The 16,498-nt window shown below is 38.9% G+C and overlaps 2 protein-coding genes across 3 annotated transcripts in view; both read left to right on the forward strand.

Annotated features, from left to right (window-relative positions):
* Positions 1–6,132: 6,132 nt before the first annotated feature.
* On the forward strand, positions 6,133–13,883 carry LOC127358717 (toll-like receptor 1). 2 transcript variants are annotated; one of them, XM_051392017.1, is made up of 2 exons: positions 6,133–6,409; positions 9,163–13,883. In XM_051392017.1, exons 1-2 carry the CDS (start codon positions 6,327–6,329, stop codon positions 11,630–11,632), a joined length of 2,553 nt encoding a protein of 850 aa, XP_051247977.1. In that variant the 5' UTR covers positions 6,133–6,326; the 3' UTR covers positions 11,633–13,883. The 2 variants fall into 2 exon arrangements, with proteins under 2 accessions (XP_051247977.1, XP_051247976.1); XM_051392016.1 differs by lacking the exon at positions 6,133–6,409 and adding an exon at positions 8,907–9,024.
* Positions 13,884–14,491: 608 nt separating this feature from the next.
* The window catches only part of cnot4b (CCR4-NOT transcription complex, subunit 4b), a 33,595-nt gene continuing 31,588 nt past the window's right edge, over positions 14,492–16,498 (forward strand). The window contains exon 1 of the mRNA XM_051392021.1: positions 14,492–14,718. The gene's annotated coding sequence lies outside the window, so the exon portion shown is untranslated. The remainder of the gene's footprint in view (positions 14,719–16,498) is intronic.

Below are 16,498 nucleotides of genomic sequence, written 5' to 3' on the forward strand. Positions count from 1 at the left end.
ATAGTGAATAGAATTGGCTAATCCATGACTAACTGTATTTATGGAGGATTCATCGTTAATGTGTACAAACTGAGAACGATCTGATAAGTATGACTTAAACCAGCTTAGTGCGGTTCCTTTATTGCCAATTAGATGCTCAAGTCTCTGTAAAAGAATATTATGGTCAATGGTGTCAAATGTGGCACTAAGATCTAATAATACAAGTACAGAGACAAGTCCATTGTCAGAAGCAATTAAAAGGTCATTATTAACTGTGATGAACTATATGTGTGATGAAATAAGCTGTTGCTATGTAGAAGGTCACATAACTGTTTGATGACTACTTTCTCCAGAATCTTAGAGAGGAAGGGGAGGTTAGAGATTGGTCTATAGTTGGCTAAAACCCCTGGGTTAAGAGTGGGCTTTTTAAGAAGGGGTTTAATTACAGCTACTTTAAAGGACTGTGATACATATCCTGCCAATGTAAGACTTCTTTAAACAGCCTAGTTGGGATGGGGTCTAACAGACAGATTGATGGCTTAGCTGTAGAAATGATTGAAGTTAGTTGATGCAGCTCGATAGCAGGAAGACAGTCTAAATATATATCTAAATTTACAATTGTTAAAATTCCTCATCTTGGAGAGATAGCAATACCTGTTGAGGGCAGTTGGTGATTCATTTTGTCTCTATTAGTAATCATTTTTATTATAAAAGAAGTTAATAAAGTCGTTACTACTCAGCTCAGGGTTATGGGGATACGTGGCTCAATAGAGCTGTGACTCTCTGTCAGCCTGACTACAGTGGTTGTTCTTATTTTCTTCTATTAGTGATTTTATGCAGCCTTATACTTCTACTCCACTATATTGTACTTTTTACTCCACTTTGTCTGACAGCTTTAGTTACTTTCAGATTACACATTTTCATCCCCTTCCTGTCCAGTGAAAGTCATGTCTCTCCCAAATGTGTTGATGAATGTTTGTGATAAATTGAAGGATGAAGTGTTCCTTTATGTGATTCTTCTACTTCTTAAGCTGTATAAATGATTTCAAATCCCTCTTGGATCAGTTGAAAAGTGCATAGTCACAAAGCTGAAAACAGGCTGTTTTTCTGACTCACATGCTACAAACATATAGTGATCTTCTAGAATATAGTGTATTATTGTAGATTAAACTACCGAACAAGTAGTTCAAATGAGCTCAACCTCAAACATCCACAGCAGTAAAATGCAGTAAAAACAACCCACTTTCAACTGTGTGATGATGTATTTTCCAGCTGATCCAATAAGATTTTAAATTGATCTTTTTTATATTGTTTATCTAGCTTAGGAAGTGAACACATTTTCTCAACCGATAAAGGAACACTTCCTCCATCAGTTTATTACCAATATACAACATCAACACATCTGTAGATACAGGGTTTTCACTGACTCTCGCAGGTTCTTGTCGATCCTGGTGGAGCCTCCTGCCATGGTCCTGCTAGATTGCCATTGCCAATACTGTTGTTGGTGTGCACCTGTCTGTCTGTCTGTCTCTCGCTCTCTCTCTCTCTCTCTCTCTCTCTCTCTCTCACCCCAACTGGTCGAGACAGACGACCACCCACCTAGAGCCAAGGATCTGTCCTAGGTTTCTGCCTCTTAACAGGCAGTTTTTCCTTGCCCTTGTCGCCAAGTGCTTGCTCATGCTGGTACTGTTGGGTCTCTGTAAATAATGTTTTAAAGAGTTCGGTCTAGACCTGCTCTATTTGAAAAGTGTCCTGAGATAACTTCTGTTATGAATTGGCGCTATACAAATACAACTGAATTGATTTTGAACTGACCAAGAAGAGTATACAAAATTGTAATCTAAGAAATAACTAAAGCTGTCAGACAAATGTAAGGGAGTAAAAAGTACAATATTTGCCTCTGAGATGTAGTGGAGTAGAAGTGTAAGTTGCATAAAACACTCAAATACTCAAGTAAAGTACAAATATCTCTGATTAAAGTACAGTACTGTGAGTAAATGTACTTAGCTCCTTTCCACCACCGTATATAGTAGAGTTGGTGCAGTAATTACAGCTGAAGGGACAAGAGCCTGAGAATAGGAGGTCATTTTTTCAGTTCCCCTGAACAAGAGAGGGTAATAAGGCCTGGAAAAAATAAATCTTTTCATAAAATCTTCACTGCTCATTTAATATTGGGCCATTGATGAATTCAGTGACAATGCCAGGCCCACTAGTGAATCAGATTCAACAAATGTTGAACAGCCATCATTCAAACCCCCAAAGGTATCTTTTAAATTATAATTGAGTTAGTTAGTTAATCAGATGGCTCGCTGCGTCTGATAATGTAAACTGATTTCTTAATCTTATATTAAGGAAGTGAAATTGGAAATTCCCACACTACCCTGCGATTGCATAACACAACAGAGTCTTTGTCATGTTTCCTACATTTAGGGGAGAACATTTTCTCAAGAATTCACTTCCAGAATGAACTTTATACATTTTACATTTTATACATATATATACTTCTTTTACTAACATAAACAATAGCCAAGCTTAAAGGACCAGTGTATACGATTCAGTGGCATCTACCGGCGAATCTCAGCCTTCCAAGTGGGTATCTCCGGCAGTAGGAGGAGATGATGTTGTTGTTGATTCTTTCTCTCCCTCTTTCTTGTCTATCTCAAACTGTCCTGCCAATTAAGGGAAAAAGCCCCAAAAATATATATAAAAGAAAAAAAATTCAACAGCTGCACAAACTCCTAGAAGTCTCCAAAATGACCATAATGTTGAATCAATGCCTTTCTAAAGGAGTGTCAACACAAACTGCACATTACAGCCTTTATAAAGCTAAACTGCATTTGTTTTAGCTAATTGTACATAATTAGTTATTTTTTTCTAGAGATTTCCAGTCAAACTCCATTGGATTTTTAGGACCCATAAGTGTGATAGTATGTTGCTTGGATCCCAGGAGGCAATATATTGTAAACATCCATGAGCCCATGAGTCAAAGCAGAGCAAACAGAGCAGGTAGCAGGTGTTCTTTCCCCCCATTGCAGTCTTTGTCTCTGCCTTCTCCATGACTTCAATAGTGCTGTTGGAAAGTGTATTTGATCACACCGGGTGTTTTGGTGCGCGACACCACAACACCTCCCCTGATATTGTTCAGACTCTCATCACCTGAGCAAACATCCTGTCCTCTATGTCGGTCTCCATGGGGACAACACATCAGTTATCTCAGTGTGCAAGGATCTCATGGTAAACACTATATCTCTTTAATCATGTGGAGAATATACGCACATGTGGTCACAAAGTGAGGCTACAGCAACATTCTCTGGCTAATCTTTTTGAGTGCTACCTCTGTGAAAATATGAGTAAGCTCAGGCGTGGTTTATTTACAGAGAATAAACAAAGTTACAGAGTGAGAGACAAGTAATTTGTTTTAAAGGGAGGATGGAACTGTATTCATATATAAAGCTGGCTTAATGACTACTTAAGGATACTGCCGCACTTATTAAAGAAGCCTATAAGGAAACATGACCCAAGTCTGACTTCACTTCTCCTCTATTGTAACAAACAACTGTTAGTTTGATTGATTGGGCCCCAAAAAATTAGACCTGACCCTGAAAAAATACAGTGCGAGCCCAAACCACCTAAGCAATTTTTGGGCCTGAGCCTGAACAAAACCAAACCCAAATTTCCACTTAAAAAAAGAAAAACAACAATTAAAATTGTTTATTACAAGCTAAGTAAACTACATTGAGCATATAATTGCAAAACAAGTAAATAACAGATTCACCCATTAATTACATTGCATCCATTATTAATAAAATATAAAATAAGTATAAAAATAAGTGAATCTCTTTCTGTCCCAAGCCGACCCGACTCTCCGCATTCAGGCAAAAACTGGTGCTACAGAGAATCAGAACGCTATACTGTATATATATATGTATATGAGGCACATTTCATTAAATTGCGGGATTTTAAATTCTGACATTGACAAAACATTTTTGATCAAGTAGCTTTAGTAATTTTAAGTGAGAATGACTTTCATTTAGTAATTTTTATTTTTACTGTGAAAACAAAATACCTAATTAAAAGGTATTAATCAGGAATGTTTCTGTAACTTACAAAACTATGTTAGTTCCACTTAAAATGACTAGTAAAAGCTGCTAAATCAAGAATCGTCTTCCACCTAAATAATTAGTTTATGTTACTTAAAAATTTTGATATAACTAGTTTCAACACATTTTTTGAGTTAAATGAACTTAAATGGTTTTTACAGTGAATAGAAATATCTAAAGCTGGCGTTTTATTTCCAAATCTTTTCCAAATACACAGTTATATGACCCTCTCAAGAGTACAGGGTTTTGTAAATCAAACAGCAGCAGATGGTTGGCACTAGTTCCTTCTTGCTTGTTTCATATCCTGCAGGGTTTACCCAACCACAGCAGAGAACATGTGCTGATGAAAGTAACAAACCACTGGAGAATAATTGAACTAGAGAAGTGGTTTTGAAAGTAGGGACAAGGGGTTTCCTGGATTCTTTGAAAGAGTTCCCAGGAATTTCCAGAAAACTTTGAGGGAGGTATCTGAAGGGATGTTCAACAGAGTGGATTCCAGCGATGTTTTACATCGTGAGTTAAAGCTAGTCCAGGAGAGCTTGAGTAGATTCCAGGATATTTGAGAAAGTTGATTGAAGGGGGTTCCAATGGTACTTAACCGTATTCCAGGGGACCAGAAGCTGCTTGCTGTAGCTCAGAGGCAGAGTGGGGGTCATCCACTAATCAGAATGGTTGTCGGTTGTTGGTTCGATCCCTGGCTCCTCCTGCCACGTCGAAGTATCCTTGAGCAAGATACTGAACCCCAAATGGCTCCCGATGCTGTGCATCGGTGTGTGAATATGTATGAACGCGTTTCTGTTCAAGTGAATGTGTGTAAAAGTGCTTTGAGTGGTTGGAGCTAGAAAGTACAGGTTGCAGGGTCCTTCAAGAGAGAACATGGTAAATGGACTGTACTTATATAGCGCCTTTCTAGTCTTTTGACCACTCAATGCGCTGTACACGACATGCCACACGTATTCATACATAGTGGCTGCCATGCAAGGTGCCAACTGCTCACCAGAACGGAAACTAATCATTCACACACACTCATACACCAATGCACAGCATCAGGAGCAATTTGGGGTTCAATATCTTGCTCAAGGACACTTCGACATACAGCGAGATGCTCTACCTCTGAGCCACAGCTGCCCTGGTAATAAAATGGTACTTCCAAGGGACCTTGAGGGGATCCAGGATCTTGGAGGACAACAACAGCTGCTGTTTTTAATCTAAAATAGATGGTTTTGTTTTATTTATGTATTATTAATCATTCTTTTATTAATTTGAAAAATTATGAATTATACATGTCAGATGTTTCTTTGGAAGTGCTATAACAATCCAAGGGGTAGCTATAACACCTCTCCCTGGCACCACCTATGCTTGCAGTGATTCTTTGCACTCAGCTTGTGTTGCTAATCAGTCAAAATCATGTTAAAGCTATTGTAGGCAGTGGATTTTTGGTATCATTTGGCAGGAGACCTAACAATCATAATCACAGTTGACACTTGGCCCATAGCACAGTTATCTTTCTCCAGAATCCCTTACTGCACCTTTAAGCGGAGAATTTTCATGTCTGCAGTCACACCATGTTCTACGTACGCAAAAAAATTCAACTCAAGTTGGCTAAATGCTGTCTCAAACACCTCTAGAGACATAGACGGTCTTGACATGATAAAGTCTTACCAGATCTGCCATCTCTGCAGCCTCTGACCGACAGCTCACTAATTTGTTCATGCGTCTTCAACTTCACATTAACATCAGCAGCACCTCTTCCAGCTACTCAACTTGGATCTGCAAATTTACTTGAAGGCAGCGGCAAATATCAATATGGTTATCACATTCTTGGATGAATCATCGTATTCTGCAAGAAAAGCACACATGGTTCTCAGAGAGACACATTGGTCTGTGTGTCAAGGTGTGACACAGGAGACAAAACACGTCCCTGCAAGACACTTTGGAGCAGGGTGCGAAAGAGGCGGAGGTCTGGCAGGGATATATATGTGATCTCAGAGCTGGAGATGTTAGCCTGGAAGCAGTTACTTCTTGAGCATACAATGGATGTCCATTTGCTACTGATGAAATGCTTCTTTACCATCCATATAGCCTGCCTGCATATTCCACCTGCAGAGTTGGGTGTGAATCTGAGAACAGTATGGCAAAGAGAGGGGTGGACCAGCATCCTTCACCCTCTTCCTCCGACTGCAGAAGCTGGGGTACAGACGTCCACCCTGCCTGAAGACAGACAGGGCACAGAGACAGGCTCGTTGCATGGAGGTTTTAGAGGATTCACCAGAAGGAAGAAGGTCAAAAGGGGCCAGGGGAGGCATTTCGGACGGTTTAACTCAGATACGGTGAGTACTGATGTATACCGATTACTTTCAAAGAGACTGTTAATGCAGAGAAGTGACATTACATGCACATTACACAAAAGAGACCTGAAAGCAGTGCCTAAATTGGAACAAAAAAGGTGCAGTACCCTAATTCAGCACAACCCTAATGCTAAATACAACATTTTTTAACATTTATTATTATCACAATGGAGCAATATAAATAGTTGGTAACACTTTATTTTACAGTCCCCTAATTACCTGGTATTTACCAGAAAACTAGAGTGTAATGAAATCTAGATATTAGTATAGTACCCATGTGGAAAGGATAGTAAGTAACAGTTATAGTAAGTATAGGAGTAAGGAACAATAAGGAAACTAGATTGTAAAACATACTTATCAAAAAACCCAAATAAGTGGTTTGTAAATATTTAGAGATTACCCAGTATTACTTGCTAGGAAATACCATAAGTTTCATTTTGCTTTCAGCACACTGGTGAGTTCCAGTTACATACCTTTATATACCATATACTGACAATCCCAAAGTATCCTGTTGTGGCTTGATGATAAGTCATACGGGCTTATGCTTTATGTGTGGTAAACATATACAGTTTACTAGGACTTTTATAGTATCTTACATTTTATAAATTGAAAAACATCTTATTATAACAATAAATGTTTAACGTTATAATGGGATACTGATCTGTTTCTGTCTTTCTGCAGCAATACATTTCCATAATAAATAAAATCATATCAATACCTTTTCTTTAGCATGGCTGTAGTGGAATCCAAGCAAGGAGCTGCAGCTCTCCTTCATACTGCACAGGATGCTTAGGACTGTACACCTGCAACCTGATCCTGGGAAAGTGCCAGCTGAAGGGCCTGTCAAAACAAAAAGGTACCTGTCTCTGTGGCCCCTTGATCATTTTACCAAATATACTGTGATGTGGCTATAAATGAACTTGGGTGTTCTCTAGTTATTTACTTTTACCCACCAATGACCAGTGTTTGTTGTTGCCAAAGGACAGGAAATTATGATCTTGTTGCTACAGTGTGATGTTTGAATGACGTCTGTGCAGAGTTTGACACTATTAGGATGTTTTCATTTTTAAATCAGTTCTGGTCTATATAAATACATAAAAAGTACAGTTCTAGGACCAAAACAGCAAATTGCTGTAAAGTTATAATAGCCTTGAATTAGTTACATTGATATTCTGTATTTTTAAATAAACATACACAGAGCAGAAAGAAGAAATGTACAACTTTATTGGTCTGTGTTTTTACAGTGATCATTACTAAATTAATTATTAAAAAAATATTATTTTACAGTGTGTGCAGCTTTATCTATTTTACTTCAGTAGTTGAAACCCTGAATTATTTTTAAAACTTTTATGGTGTGAGTTTGATTCAATACAAATAATAAATGTATATAGTATTGTTAAAAAAAGTTCATCACATTTTCTAAAACTTTATTTTTTGTCTTTGCAGATAAATTCCTCCAGACACTGAGGGATTTCTAATCGCCATCCTGCACTGCACTGCATTATATCATTGTTATTAGTATTGACACAATTACTCATAATCAGTTTACCTGCATATTCATGACACATCAGAACAGATACTTTCATGTCACTTATAATAAAATGACTCGATGGATTCACTGGAGGGCATTTGTATTAATTAATTTTTTGGTAATTTTGTAATTTTACCTTACAAATGTCTTACTTAAAACATACAACACAGGGTTTGTAACTGGTTATGAATTCAATTAAATACTGATGCCTCTATATGACCAATATAAACATTTTCTGACATGGGGGCCCCACCCCGATTCCACCAGTACATAGGAACATGGTAGTTTAACATGGCTGACTCCTATAAGAGGACCCACTCCTTCTGTAAATAAAAATGGCGATTGTTATTTTCAAGAGATTGATACACTAATGAAAACAGCTATGAATATTATATTCCATTTCTGACAATAGATCCTCCTAAATGTTACATACTGGACTTTTAAGAAATACTTGAAAAATATCATTTAATTGAAAATGTGACTGAATTAGAAAAACATCAATGAAATCAAATAATTTGAATTATGTTTGACAAAAGTGCTGTGGGGTTTTTGATGAATTCTGAATTTGTCTTTGGATATGCCTGAGGTGGACAGAAATTACTGCCTTTAATTGATTGTGACAGCTGAAGAGTGACAGGAAAGGGGGGAGAGAGAGAGAGAGAGAGAGAGAGAGAGAGAGAGAGAAGGGATGACACATAGCAAGGAGCCACAGGTCGGAGTTGAACCCATGACTGCTGCAGCAAGGACTCTGCCTTGGTACATGGGGTGCCAGCTCTATCAGGTGAGGGGCCCCAAGGCTTTTAATCGCACATTATAAAACATTATTATTTTGTCCTACTCCTCAATCACAACATCCCCTTTCACAATTTGCAGTCATGTGAATTGAAAGACAAACAGAGAAAAGAGGAATTTACAGAGGGAAAAAAAGAGGAACAGAGAGTTAGTGGTTGATAGATTGCTCTTCAGAACAAAGAGGATAAAAGTCAGAGCTCAGAGCACACAGACCTGAGCTCCTTAAACTCTGACTGTTGGACACTACTGTTTCTCAAGCTATGTCCACACAAAGGTAATGTACTTTTTCTTCTCCCTTACAATATATTTACATTGTGCATCTAAAAAGTTTGTTCAAAATGTTCATCATTGCTATGCAGCTTTTTGTTTCATTCATTTTGTCTAATTTATTTAATTGATTTTGGTGTTTCAGCACAATCGTAGCTTTTCTGATTGGGACCATAGCCATCGTGTCCCTGATGAAATCTGACTGTCTGGCTTTGAAGGAAGATGAAAAGGGAATTAAACTGTGTGTCACATCGAGGCGAGGAATGAAAGACCTCTCACATAAAAGTCTGACAGAAGTTCCCTCAAATCTTCCCAATGAGACACAGTATTTGGATATTTCTTATAACTCCATCCAAAGACTGACTGGAGCTCCTTTTTCCAGACTGTCACAGCTCTGTTTCTTGAAAGTAACTCACTGTGGCCTGCAGGAGATTTCTCCCAGTGTGTTCAGTCACACACCAGCTCTCAAGGTTCTCAATATATCTTACAATGACTTACCTATCATCCCTGACATCTCATTGAAACATCTGAAAATCCTTGATTTAGCAAACAATCTGTACAACAGCTATCGAATTCCAGCGTCATTTCAAAACCTGACGAATCTGCATGTGCTGTCATTAGGTAGCAGAGCTGCTCTGTCAGTCAACTACAATGACTTTGATCTACTGATGAACGTTTCTCTGCATCATCTGGTTTTGGGAGCAGGAATTAACTGGCAAAAGTATGATTCTGGTGCTCTTGCAAAATTTAAGTCCCTCCAAAGGATTTCCCTCTTTGCGTCTTTTTGCAGGGATTTCGGTATGTTTGAGAATGTCCTTGTGGACTTGAATGTGACAGGGGCAACATCATTGAGATTCATCACTGTCTTTCCAGACAACTGCAATGTCAGTGGCAACCCTTTTAAGAGCCTGACAACGATGCCATTTATACAGAATCTCACCATAGAGAACATGTGGATAAACAGCTCATTTATGGAAGCATTTCTAAAGAACGTGTGGCTCTCCTCCCTTTATGACCTTTCATTTGTCAACATCACATATAATGAAGATACACTGGACGGGTTTCAGTTTCGCACCATTAATCACACAATCAATCTTTGCTCAATTACCTTCAACGGTGTGAATCATTATCAATACAAATACCCCACAATCAACATGAGCTTTGAGGCCATTTCAAATCTGACCTATTTAAAGTTCTCTGGTACTGGAATGAACATTTTACCCTGCAATGCCATATCAGCTCTGCCGTCACTGGAGACACTAGATCTGTCAGATAACCTCTTAACGGATTCTGGCTTCTGGTGGTTTCAGTGTTCGTACACCTCCGTCTTCCCTAAACTGAGGCAACTGTCTTTGAGCAAGAACCGCTTCATCAGTCTTTCATTTATCTCTGAGAAGACGTATCAGATGAAGACATTAGAGTCCCTGGACCTCAGCTTCAACTCCATCTCCTTGGATGGGAACTGCTCTTGGCCTGCTCATCTGACTGACCTCAGCTTGGGAAATAACAACCTGGGCAACAGTGTCTTTCAGTACCTGTCGCCAAACTTTGAGAGGATCGACTTGTCAAAGACGGGAATAACAGCAATAACACAAGAGGATCTGTCTCAGTTCCCCAAGCTGACACACCTCAAACTCAGCTCCAACAGCATCCAGGTTATCCCTACAGATCTCATGGCCCCAGCTCTACTCAGTCTCCATGTAGACCAGAACGCTATTACATCTATATCCAAGGAGGTCTTGGCAGGACTTCCCAGGCTTCAGACCCTCAAAGCTGGAAGCAATCCATTTGTCTGCTCATGTGACTCCCATTGGTTCGTCACTAATCTCAACAAGTCTTTGCTACCGGACTGGCCCTTAGATTATACATGCAGCACCCCGCCATCGTTTGCAGGCCTGTCACTCTCAGAGTACAAAACCAGTGAGCTGTCATGTGAGACATGGCTTCAAGCTACAGTCACTTTGCCTGTAGTTGTAGTTATATCTGCAGCCATAGGTCTGGTTTTCTATAAATGTGACGGAGTGTGGTATACAAAGATGTTATGGGTGTGGATCAGGGTGAAGAAGAGAGGCAAAAAACACTCCAACATGTTGAATAATGTATCGTATAGTTATCATGCATTCATCTCCTACAGTCATCAGGATGCTGGTTGGGTGGACAGCCAGCTGGTGCCCTCTATGGAAGATTCCGGGTTTTCTCTATGCGTTCACGAGCGCGACTTCGTCCCTGGTGACTGGATCATAGATAACATCATCAAGTGTGTGGAGTCCAGCTACAAGACACTGTTTGTCCTCTCCAAACATTTTGTCCAGAGTGAATGGTGCAACTATGAGCTCTTCTTTGCCCAGCACAGAGCCATCAGTGTCCAGCAGGACTGTTTAGTCTTCATATTACTAGAGCCCATTACAGCTGAGTCTCTGCCCAAGAGGTTCTTGAGACTTAGGAGTTTACTGAGGCAGCAGACGTACCTCGAGTGGCCGAAGGATGAACGGAAGCAGCAGGTTTTCTGGGCAAGTCTTAAATCCATGCTGCATATGGCAGATAAATCTATGGTTCTAAAAGATGTGGCTTTGGCCATTTCAGATACAGTACCTCTGGTTACAGACCAGGTGTGAGTGTTTCTCTAAAAGTTGATCAAAAAACAATACCAGTATTTCTTTGCTAAGTTTTGCCACAGATCTACAAATTTGGTACTAAAAAGACTTTGGAAGATACCACCATGATTTGATTAACTCAAAGCATCGTCATACCTTCATATGAACTCTTTGTGGTCAGTATGAAACATTTACAACAACTTGTAGTGCTTTCAGTGTACATACACACATATTATTATATTGAGTATTGTATTAACATTGACACTGTAGGTTCTGCAAATAGATTGTGAACTGTAAATAGTGATCAGTCACAATGACAATCCTTTAACAAAATGGTAAAACCAGTAACGACTTAACATATAACGACCTAAGTTTCACTACCAATACCAAAATAAAAAATTTTCAATGCCTTGCTTTACATATTTTTCAACAAAACCTTTTTTACAAGAGAAGTTAATTAGTTTATAAGTAATGTGTTTAAACACAAGCACAAACCTTGTCTTGTCAGAAATTGGCAACCTTTTTAATCAGAAGAATAAGTAAATAAGATTATAAATCAGACCCTATATTTGATGCCAACTTCTGAGTTTCAAAAACTACATTAGAACATGTTAAAGCTCAAAATGAATCCCTGATTTTTACTATTCAAAATATATTCATGATAGTTACATTCTGTTGTGATAACCCTGTCTCTTATACTGGTGTTGTAAATCAGTGGTGATCAGCTTTGGTCGAAGCTGTTTCATCATCAGTTAAGTTGCTTTGGTTGACTGACAGCTGTTCCCTGAAATCTACTGCAGATTGTACTTCTAATACACACTGGAACAGACTGGAGCCCTGCATGAGCAAAAATTACATGAAGCGTTTAAGTATCCACAGCTTCAATGTAACTAATTCAACTGATAATTCAAGATTATAAATACACTTTAACTAGTCAGATATTTACTGAACAAGCTCTGCCTGGACAAACACCTGTTATGATATTGACAACTTCTCTTTAGATATTTGATAAAAGAAAAAATATATATTCTAAGCAGTAATTCAAGATACCTCCCCATTATTTAATGAGTCAGTTTAAGATTTCCCACTGTAGTGTGATATGTCAGTTTAAAGTTAAAATGGTTTGGCATTGAGCTTAAACAGAAAAAAAACTGCTGTTTGCTGTAAACACAATGATAACACAATACTTTTCTGATGTTATGAATATTAAAATATGATTAGAGATATTCAGATTTCAAATATAATGCAGCATGCCTTTTCCCAGTAGAGAGATGTATAATTTGTGCTGTTTTATGGTCTTGTGTATGTGTCCTAAAGCTTCTTTTTTTAATGTAAGGAAATGTCGCCATCTACTGTTTGTAATGACACTCACCACACACCAATGTGAAGGAATTAATTAGACTGAGGTTTTTCTTTTCTATTTTTCATATGAAATCGCTTAAAATGAAAGTCCATGATAAATGTATCATTTCAATGTAAGTTTCAATGTCTATGTAAATGTGGTTCCATATCATTGTATGCCAGTGTAATGGGTCCCCAAATTCTTAATGTTAATATACCATGTAGGCTTATACTATGGTACCGCTTTGTATATGGAACTCTTTATAACAGGTTTATCAGCTATAACAAATGTTAAAAAAAACATTTATTCATACTTTTTTTGATCCATTATAAGTCAATTTTAAGAACAACTGTTGTTTTGCCAGGTTGTAAAAAACTAAACACCCTTGGATGGTGAAAAAAAATATTTTCTCTCAAATTTGCTGAAACTTTCACTATATCTTGACAGTAGTACATATGTTTGCTTGGAAAAGCCACCAAATGAAGATATTTGAACTCAAAACACATAACAATATTATGGCACATTAGTAAAGCATTGAATAGAAAAATGTGGCTTTAGAAATCAATATTTTTTTTATTCCCAAATCTTTCCAAATACATGTCTTATTTCATTGAACTTAAGCCTATCAGTTGATCTAAAATGTGGCCATAACAGATCAACAGATCGTTCTTACACATTGTTTTTAAATTAATCTAAACTACTGTCTTACATTTGACAACAATTTTAAACTGGGGTGGCAGCTGGGGTGGCAAGGCATCTTTAGCATTGTAATTTGATACGTTATTTTAACTAACTTATTAGTTACTACTTTAAGAGTTTAAACAGATTACATCAAAAAAGTAACATAATGTCACCGTTGTCACATTCTTGATTAAGTACTTTTTACTAGGTCTTTTGTTTTAACAGCACAAATAAAAATTACAAAATGAAGTCAGTGTCACTTGCAGTTATTGCAGCTACTTGATCAAGAATGTTTTTTGACTTACAAAAGTTACTAAAAATGTCCGATGTAATCAGTTTCAACATTTGTTTTAGTTAAAAAAAAAAAAACACAGAGCAGGTCATCCACTAATCGAAAGGTTGGCAGTTCGATTCCCCGGCTCCTCTTCCTGCAAGTCGAAGTGTCCTTGAGCAAGACACTGAACTCCAAATTGCTGTGTATGACTGTGTATGAATGATTAGTTTGCTTTCTGGTGAGCAGTTGGTATCAGAACTGCCATCAGTGTATGAAGTGTACAGCGCAATGAGTGGTCGAAAGATTACAAAGGCTATATAAGTACAGTCCATTTACCATTTAAATGAACGTATCTGGTTTTACAGTACATCTCCCATCCCTCTGGATGGCCATGATTAGTTACAACTTATAAACTATATGTTGATTTTCATTTTTTATTGTCCTAGTCCTCACAGTTTCATTTCTTGCAAAAGCATTTTTAGCAATGCTGACGTTCGACAGTAGATACTGTCAATGGTGTAGATTCGTTAGCAGAAACTACAATTCCCATCATTCCATGTGTGTAACAGATATTTGCGCCGACTCACTGAGTTGTGTAGTTGCCCCTGTTCTCTCCTCCTTTCAATGTAAGATGGTGGTTTGTGGTGTAAGTAGGTAGCAGCACCTTTATAAGCTGATAGAAAAGGCCGGTGCCTTCCTTAAGACAACAGCCCCACATACAGCAGCGTTCTGTACCGGAGCTTCTGTCCCACACAGGCAGACCTCTCCCTCTACATCCTGGAGAGGAACCTCCAGTAACACATAGGCAGGGTGAGTATCCACACTAACAGTTACCCTTATGAAACCAACGCCATAAACTGGGCTATCTACTGAATCATCATTTTCACTGGAAGACATGAGTGACATAGTTCAGCCAGCCCTGTCTGTCTGGGGCGCTGCTCCGGGAAGAGAGCCGAGGCAGCTTCATTCACGCTGGGGTCGCTGTTTCGGTTATGTCGGGCTCTGCCGGCGGAGGGCAGGCCGCGTAAACTCCTTCCTGACAGACTTTTCTACGCAACACAACTTATAAACAATAAAGCAGTGTGCGAGGGAGCGGCAGTGTCTTTCGGTAACTTTGGCGGGGGGTTTGTCACACAGTGAGCGCCGTTTTCAGGCTACAGCAGCCCTGTCTGCCCTTAGTCTACGTCATACAAGACAGACAGTAGCTAGCAGCATTCCAGGCAGCCAGCCAAGCCGGTTAGCATAGCTGGTTAGCATAGCTTAGCTTAGCCCGGCAGCGCCCCGCTGAAGTGTCACTCCAGTAGGCACATGACTGTCAACAAAGCTGCCGGTTCTAAGCCTCAAGCAACACTGCTTGTATTTATGTACTTATTAATAGGTATGTGAAAGTTCGATAAGTGCATTAACCAAGATGGCACTAAACACTGCTAACAAACTTTGCATATTAACCCATAGCTTGTTTGGCGCAGTTAGTTTGTACAATGATCATATGATGAATAATTAAGCATATAGTTGTGTTCATCTTCCGAGCTCGCAAGAAAAGAAAACCAGCCGAAAATGGTGTGGGGCAGGTGACATGATATGAAGTCAGTAATTATTGGAGTTGGAGTTTGATAATTGTTGTGGAAAGGTCCAACCTTTGGTCTTCTAACCTAAACAAACAGCACTGCTTCTGGAAGTTGTCAGCCTGATTTCTCGGTGAGAAGAGCTGGTTGTCTGTAGCTCTGTGCTCTGTTCTCACTGGACTCCTCCTCCTCCTCAACAGTTCTTTTAGCTGTCTACGAGCCAGCCTCAGAGGCAGACAGTGGCTGTTCACCATGTTTTCTTGTCATGTACACTTTTTATGGCCTTGATTATTGCAATTTGTATTCATAAATCAGAATCAGAAACAGGTTTAGGTTGAAAACGGGGGTGCCCGGTTAGCTCAGTGACCCATACCCATGCACTGAGGCTGAGTCCCTGCTGCAGCGGCCCAGGGTTCGAATCCGATCTGCAGCCCTTTGCTGCGTGTCATCCCCCCTCTCTCTGCCCCCCTCCCCTGTCCCTCCTCAGCTGTCACCATCATAAAGGCAATAAAAGCCCCAAACAATATATATATATACATAAATGAAAACAAGTTCTGCAAGTCAAGAAGCAAAATGGGAAATTTTTAAGTGAACCATTAATTTATGAAAAAATATTGTAAAAACAGTAAAGATGTCTGTCTTCTCTCCAATGTAATGGAACCAGATGGCACTTGGCTTGTGGTGCTCAAAGTGCTAAAAATGCATTTGAGCTCAACAGCAATGTCTCTCTCCAGAAATCATGACAAGATAATCCACATTTTGATGTCGGAACTGTTTTCTTCTTCTAACTATTTTCTTTCTTTATCAAATCCCTTACTGATTCCTGATCAGTTTTCTGTGTGAAAAAGTAGGCCTACAAAGGTTGTCAGCATTAGCACTGATGTTTTATAGCAAATAGAAAAAGTCATGCATGTGACTCAGGTGCGCAGAGCTCCACTGTTTAACTGCAGTTAAATGATGATATACTGTTATTATAGCATTGGATATTTACGCTCGGTAACAGATGTGTTGCTCGGTTGGGAAGA

This window comes from Dicentrarchus labrax, unplaced genomic scaffold, assembly GCF_905237075.1.
Source record: "Dicentrarchus labrax unplaced genomic scaffold, dlabrax2021, whole genome shotgun sequence".
Taxonomy (NCBI): Eukaryota; Metazoa; Chordata; class Actinopteri; family Moronidae; genus Dicentrarchus; species Dicentrarchus labrax.